The 7,007-nt window shown below is 43.8% G+C and overlaps 1 protein-coding gene across 1 annotated transcript in view; it reads right to left on the bottom strand.

Annotated features, from left to right (window-relative positions):
- The window catches only part of THBS4 (thrombospondin 4), a 49,364-nt gene that overhangs the window by 23,072 nt on the left and 19,285 nt on the right, over positions 1-7,007 (bottom strand). Inside the window, exons 4-9 of the mRNA XM_024124067.3 lie at positions 5,409-5,517; positions 4,936-5,018; positions 4,548-4,599; positions 4,125-4,327; positions 2,318-2,455; positions 617-685 (exon numbers count right to left, since the gene is read on the bottom strand). Of these exons, the coding sequence (XP_023979835.1) occupies positions 617-685; positions 2,318-2,455; positions 4,125-4,327; positions 4,548-4,599; positions 4,936-5,018; positions 5,409-5,517 (654 nt within the window). The remainder of the gene's footprint in view (positions 1-616; positions 686-2,317; positions 2,456-4,124; positions 4,328-4,547; positions 4,600-4,935; positions 5,019-5,408; positions 5,518-7,007) is intronic.

Genomic DNA, 7,007 nt, shown 5'->3' with positions numbered 1-7,007 from the left:
TGTGGAACCTAGAAAAATGGTACAGATGAACTGGTTTGCAGGGCAGAAACAGAGACACAGATGTAGAGAAGAAACGTATGGACACCAAGGGGGGTAAGCCGTGGGTGGTGGGGGTGGTGGTGTGATGACTTGGGAGATTGGGATTGACATGTATACACCGATGTGTATAAAAGTGATGACTAATAAGAACCTGCTGTATATATATATATATATATATATATATATAAAGCTCAACACTGCAACTTTGAGAGAAGATAAAGAACAAATTTGGCATTTATAAAATTATTATTATTATTATTTTTTTGGCCACGCCACACAGCTTGCGGGATCTTAGTTCCTCGACCAGGGATTGAACCCGAGCCCTCGTTAGTGACAGCGCAGAGTCCTAACCACTGGACCACAAGGGAATTCCCATATAAAATCATTCTTATATAGAAAATTACTTATAAATTACTCTTACATTAAAAACTGTTTTTCAGCACAAACTTTTATCCTCACTTGCAAATCAAATATATTATGCCCATATGTTCTCCATGCGTTTTGGGGTTATGATTTATGTACACATACTTGTTTTAATAACTGGTCTTCGATAACAAGAGCCATGAAAAATACTCACCAAAGTGTTAACACAGATAGAATTGAGAACACATGCTCCATTTCGACACTCATCAATGTCAGTGCAGACCTAGTGCAGAGAAGTTTAAAGGGACACTGTTTAAGTAGAAGGACAAACACATTTTGCTTTGTTTTGACATCTCTGTGTGAAGCGAGGACATGGAATTTCAGGTAGGCTAGTGATCAGAGTATATCCTTAGTGGCCCTGCTTTTGCTTGAGGGTGTCCCACTTGCCCTGAGTTTTGGAGTCTCTTCACAAAGTGATGTTAGCTAGGGTCCTGGGGATTTTACTGCTCTAGGGCTGGTTTTTATGTCAATTTGGGGGCTTCTGTTTCTGCATTCTATGTGTAACATAGGTTTGGAGCTCATGACTGTATGTCTTACAAGCTTGGAGCTTTGATTTGTTGTGGGCAGCTGTCATTTCCGTCAACCATGTCCCAAAGCTGACATCAAGCTTCCTGTTGATTTTGGGGGGCTAAGAAAGTTTTCTCATCTCCTTGTAATGAGTAGGGTACCTCTCTAAGGCTTCTGGCTTTCTTCAGGGGTATTAGGTCTTTCTAAAGGTTCAAGACTACATCTGCTATACCCACATAGTGCTTGAACCCCAGTTTCCCACTTGGAGGACCTAAAACCATCTCCCACCTCCCATGAGCTGCTGTGACATCAGTTTCCATCCACAGCTCTGACTTTGAGTTCCCTCTTTGTTTCTCGAACCTGCACATTTCCTTTTATTTCTTCTGATATTGGTCATGCATTAAAATTTGTTGTTTAATTTTAGCAAGTTGGCTCCCTTTGACTTGGGTTCATTCTACCATATTCTGGAAATCCACTGGAAGGGCTCCTTCCTAGCTTACATAAAGCACCTTCTGTTTCTTCTTGTCTATTTTCCCTAGCTTAGTCTTGGTGATTCTGTCTTTAGAGAAGAGGAAGAAAAACTTCGGTCATTACTCCAATGGCTTCTTGTCATTCCTGTGTGTCGAGCTTGGCTCCTTTTTCTAGTCTAAAAAATGATGCCCTCTAGACTCCTTTGATAGGCTGCTAGGAAATAATGAACCTCTGTCCTTCTTTAAAGCTAATAATTTCCGTTAAGGTAATAACATATATTTATAGACCAACCATTTTTAAGGGCTGAAAACATCAAAAAGAATTTCACGGTCAGTCAGTTAAATAATGGCCAGGATATAGTAGAACATTTGGAAATAAACGGAGACTGTCACAAAGTGCTTGAGTGCTTTACAGCAATTTACGGCTTATATAAGAAGAAAGGCAGGTTTCCTCAGGGGATTATTTCTACTCTTGAAATCCTCTCATCTCTAAAACAGCTTCTGATCAGCAACAATGACTCTATGAAAGTGACCTAATTTTTCAAAGCTTTTATTTGTTTCCCCAGTTCTTAAGTTATTTGGTGGGACAAAATGTTCAAAAGACTACCAACAAAATAAGGCTGAATCATGCCACATATCCAGGATTACCCCCTTCACTGCTTTCCTAGTGCTACTCGATTATCCCAGTTGACTAGCTTCCTCCTCACTAGCCTTGGTGAAATGAGTTGGAAAACTTCCTAATGTGCCCCCAGTGCATGAGGACATTCTGCACACCCTTGGCCGCTCAGGGAGGTAAAGGGTTATATGGAAAGAGGTGGGAACCAACCAAAGGTTTTCTGTTGGTAATTAGAGATTAAAAGGCCACAACTTCAGCCCACCTGCTTGTTTGTCTTGGCAAAATGGATCCCAACACCCTGCACCGTGGGCCCTGTGAAGCCCACCGGGCAGGCGTCACATCTGAAGCCAGGAGCCAAGTTCACACAGCGCACGCCTGGGTAGCAGGGATGGTATTTGCACTAGAGAGAAAGAAAAATTCACTCTTTAGCCACATGGAGAAAACACTCTCAAACTTCCATTCACCTATTTGCACAGACTTGGGGATTCATTCAACTATCCATTTTTTGGTGCTCGACATGATCAAAGGCAATAAAGGCTTCCAATTTCATAGTTACTCACAGAATCCCTGACCCACACAGTCTGGAGGTTTCCTTGTAGTGGGCTTTTGCTATATTATAGAATCACGCACAGCCGAGTGGAAAGAGTCCTTAATGTTAACCAGTCTACCTATCAGTGCAAATTCCCTGATATTCTAACCTGGAGTTTTAAAACCTCTGTGAGAGGACAGTGCTCCTGGACTACTTGTCAGCTGGCTATTAGTTGAGTCCAAAGGAACCAACTACTCAAACAAAAAGACCTTGAGAAGACAAAGCCAGGGTAGTTGTTGTTTCTTGAGTAAGATGTGATTCATCAGGGTCTGTGCCTGCCTTTGTGCCCTACCAAGTCCATGACTGTTCCTAGGCTCTCACAGTCTAGGAGGTTCATTCTGATTTTGTTTTGTTTTTAACCAGTTCAACTAATGTAAAAAACATGACCACTTCCTGCCCTTTCAAAAGGAGGAAAATTCCAGCTCACAGATAAAAACCAGATGCAGTTCTGTGAAACATGTGCAGATGTTCTTCCAGTGGAGGGATGACGAAAGACCAACTTAATTGCTTACTACCTGGGGAGGTGATCAGCTACCACAAGCCTGCAGTATCCGTGTGTGTGAAAGCTCCTTCCAGCCTTCCTCCGGCCTGATGGGAGGGCAAAGGCACATTCTGGGGGCAGCCTTGCTACTCACTGTGAACACTGTTTTGGGACTGGACCAGTGACTGGCTAACCATGGTCCTTCAGAGGCTTTGCCAGCTGGCCAAACAGCCCGTATTTGCTGTATGTCTTTCTGGCTCCATCTCCGGGCACTTTTGGTTACTCACAGATTATGGGGCCTCTTCAAAAGGTCTTATTGGGGCTTCCCTGGTGGCGCAGTGGTTGAGAATCCACCTGCCGATGCAGGGGACGTGGGTTCGTGCCCCGGTCCGGGAAGATCCCACATGCCGCGGAGCGGCTGGGCCCGTGAGCCATGGCTGCTGAGCCTGCGTGTCCGGAGCTTGTGCTCCGCAGCGGGAGAGGCCACAACAGTGAGAGGCCCGCGTACCGCAGAAAAAAAAAAAAAAGAAAAAAAAAGGTCTTATTGGTTTGAGATTCCTGTCTGCTTCTCTGTTTTAGGAAGGCTGAAGCAATCAGTTGCAACCCCTGAAATATACCCTTACCCAGATCTTTCCCCTCCCACGTTTGCAAATGTGTGGAAAAATCACAATTGTCACAGAGATTGCTTAAGAGAAAGAATCAATGTTAGAGTTGAAGGCTGAAATCTCAGCATTGTAGCAACACAAACCGGAAGAGTGGGAACCATGGAGGGGAGACGTAATGATCACGGCCACAACTGTGTGTCATGCCTCCTCCTTCCCACCGTCACAGATCTCTAAGGATTCCTGAGAGAGTAGTTTTTATGTAGCCTGGAGGACAACCCAGTCATCATTATGTAGCCTGGAGGACAACCCAGTCATCAACATGGCTTCTTTTTCCATAAGCTGTAGGGTGTCAAAGATACTGAGGGAGCCCCATCCTATCCAGTTGAACTTTTACCTCGTCAACGTCAGAACAGGTGATTCCATTTCCTGTGTAGCCCTCAGGGCAGGGCCCACAATGAAAGCCATCTCTGGTGTTGGTACATCGGACGCCACGGAAACACGGGTTGGAATCGCACCGGCGCACTGGGGGTGTCGGGGATGCTGGGAGCACAGGGGGTACCACGGTGTTGGAGGTTGGAGACTGAAAGCTGAGAGGACCTAGAGGAAAACCATCATCCACGGGCTTATAAACCACCAAGAAAACAGAGCTGATACAGAATCAAGTTTAGTTTCCCAGTGAACTTCTTTTCTCTTCCCTCCGCCTCTGTGCTAAACCTCCAGAAGCCAGCGCCAGTGGAGCCTCACCCACCCAGGCCCGTCATCAGTCGGCATTTGCTGGTCCAACTCAGAATGCACCAGTTACTAGAAAAGCACTTACCACAAGCCTGGCATTCAGCTATGGTGTTTCGCAAAAATGATGTTTCCTTGACCTTTAGAAATGGGAAGGGAAAAAAAAAAAGATGGAAAAGGATTTCCTGATGTATAATCCAGGAGTGAAAGAATCCATGAGTAGCAAACTATTAAGCAGTACTTAAAGGAGTGTTAAAGGAGCTCTTGGTAGTTCCCACTCTGCATGGAGCCCTAGTGTGTTTATCACAGGCTGGTCCCCCATTTTCAGAGCCCCAGGGCAGCGGGCTGCACGGGGCCACTTGGGGTCAGGCTCCAGGTCCCCTCCCTGCCTCTGCAGGCCTGCAGCTCCATTAACTCCAACAAAGAGCTTCTCTGATAAGACTGGGCCTTCTCTGATGGTATGTCCTACTTGTTACCTGCTGTCTCAGAAGATCCTTCACCTCTCCCAGTAGCTGGTTTAGTTGTGACATCTGCCCCAAGAACTGCCGATTGAAGTCTCCTGTAGGAATAGCAGAAGGTAAGGAGCATTCAGTCAGTGACAGCTATTTCTACAGTGACTCAAAAACAAATGATTTCCCAGAGATCATCAAGACAAAGAACCTAAGATACAGGAATTTAATTTGGGGTAAAATTCATTTAATTCATCTAAAACATAATGATAATGATGCCACTGGGCTGGTTACTCCAAATTCCTATGAATTATACTAATAAAAGTGCAATGAAAATACTCCTTGCCCTGGACTTTGGCACAAGAGCCTCATCTCTGTAGGTACATGATCCTGTAGGGCTGCTCTGCCGACAGCCCACCTTTCTGGGATGGGACCCAGTCCAGCCGGGGGCCTGGGGGTTTGTGCTGAGGGAGGTGTGCAAACTGCCCAAGAGCCCACACCTGTGCTTGTGGTGGCCAGCGGCTCACTCTGCTGCAGGAAGCAGTCTTGCAAGCTGGCCACCTGGAACAGCGAGCCTCTCACCGCCAACTTCAGCTCTTCCAAGGAGTCCTGGAAGAAATCGGATTCATACCACACATTGCTGATGTCATTCAAAAGCCAATGAGCTTGCAGACGCACACGATTTTCATAACAGAGTAGGCCTGAATACTTGGACTCTGACACTTTACATAATTTTGTAGTTTTGCATTTTGTCCTGAAGCCTGCCAGCCCTATCCTTTTGACTGAAGCAAAAATGGAAGAAACCAGTAGCTTAGGAGAGTGCTGGTGTCCAGCGTGGTCTGAGAGTTCATGAAGGTGACTCGGAGAAGAGAAAAGGCAGTTTTCCTTCATGGTAAACAAGCTCTTTTGTGGCAGGAGCCTCTTAAGAGTTGTCTGTTTATGGAGTTTAGACTGTAATGAATAAGACATTGACCCCAATTTAAAACACTACTGTTTTTAGGGTGTCTTGGATCCAGGTTTTAGCAAAGTCTCTGGTTTCCTTGGATTATGAGGATGAATAAACCATATATTCTTTTTCTTTCTTTTTTATTGGGGTATAGTTGCTTTACAATGTTGTGTTAGTTTCTGCTGTACAGCGAAGTGAATCAGCTATACGTATACATATACACCCTCTTTTTTGGATTTCCTTCCCATTTAGGTCACCACAGAGCACTGAGTAGAGTTCCCTGTGCTATACAGCAGGTTTTCATTAGTTATCTATTTTATACATATTAGTGTATATATGTCAATCCCAATCTCCCAGTTCATCTCACCCCGCCTTTCCCCTCTTGGTGTCCATACGTTTGTTCTCTAAATCTGTGTCTATTTCTGCCTTGCAAACAGGTTCATCTGTACCATTTTTCTAGATTCCACATATATATGTTAATATACGATATTTGTTTTTCTCTTTCTGACTTACTTCACTCTGTATGACACTCTCTAGGTCCATCCAAGTCTCTACAAATGACCCAATTTCATTCCTTTTTATGGCTGAGTAATATTCCATTGTATATACGTACCACATATTCTTTATCTGTTCCTCTGTTGATGGACATTTAGGTTGCTTCCATGACCTGGCTGTTGTAAATAGTGCTGCAATAAATACTGGGGTGCATGTGACTTTTTGAATTATGTTTTTCTCAGGGTATACGCCCAGTAGTGGGATTGCTGGATCATAGGGTAGTTCTATTTTTAGTTTTTTAAGGAACCTCCATACTGTTCTCCATAGTGGCTGCACCAATTTACATTCCCACCAACAGTACAAGAGGGTTCCCTTTTCTCCACACCCACTTCAGCATTTATTATTTGTAGACCTTTTGGTGATGGCCATTCTGACCAGTGTGAGGCGATACCTCATTGTGGTTTTGATTTGCATTTCTTTAATAATTAGTGATATTAAACTGTATATTCTGTGATGTATATTTTCATATATTTTCACATTACTGGTTTATACCCATCATTCATTGTTAATCATAGTCAATTTCCTCACCCCTTAATTTTGTAGCTTTTACTGTACTCATTATTTTATATACATATGATAGAAAATGTTTATGTTAACT

The sequence above is a fragment of the Physeter macrocephalus genome, chromosome 8 (assembly GCF_002837175.3).
Source record: "Physeter macrocephalus isolate SW-GA chromosome 8, ASM283717v5, whole genome shotgun sequence".
Taxonomy (NCBI): domain Eukaryota; kingdom Metazoa; phylum Chordata; class Mammalia; order Artiodactyla; family Physeteridae; genus Physeter; species Physeter macrocephalus.
The sequence above is the reverse complement of the archived record's forward strand: the minus strand, read 5'-3'. Positions and strand labels throughout refer to the sequence as shown.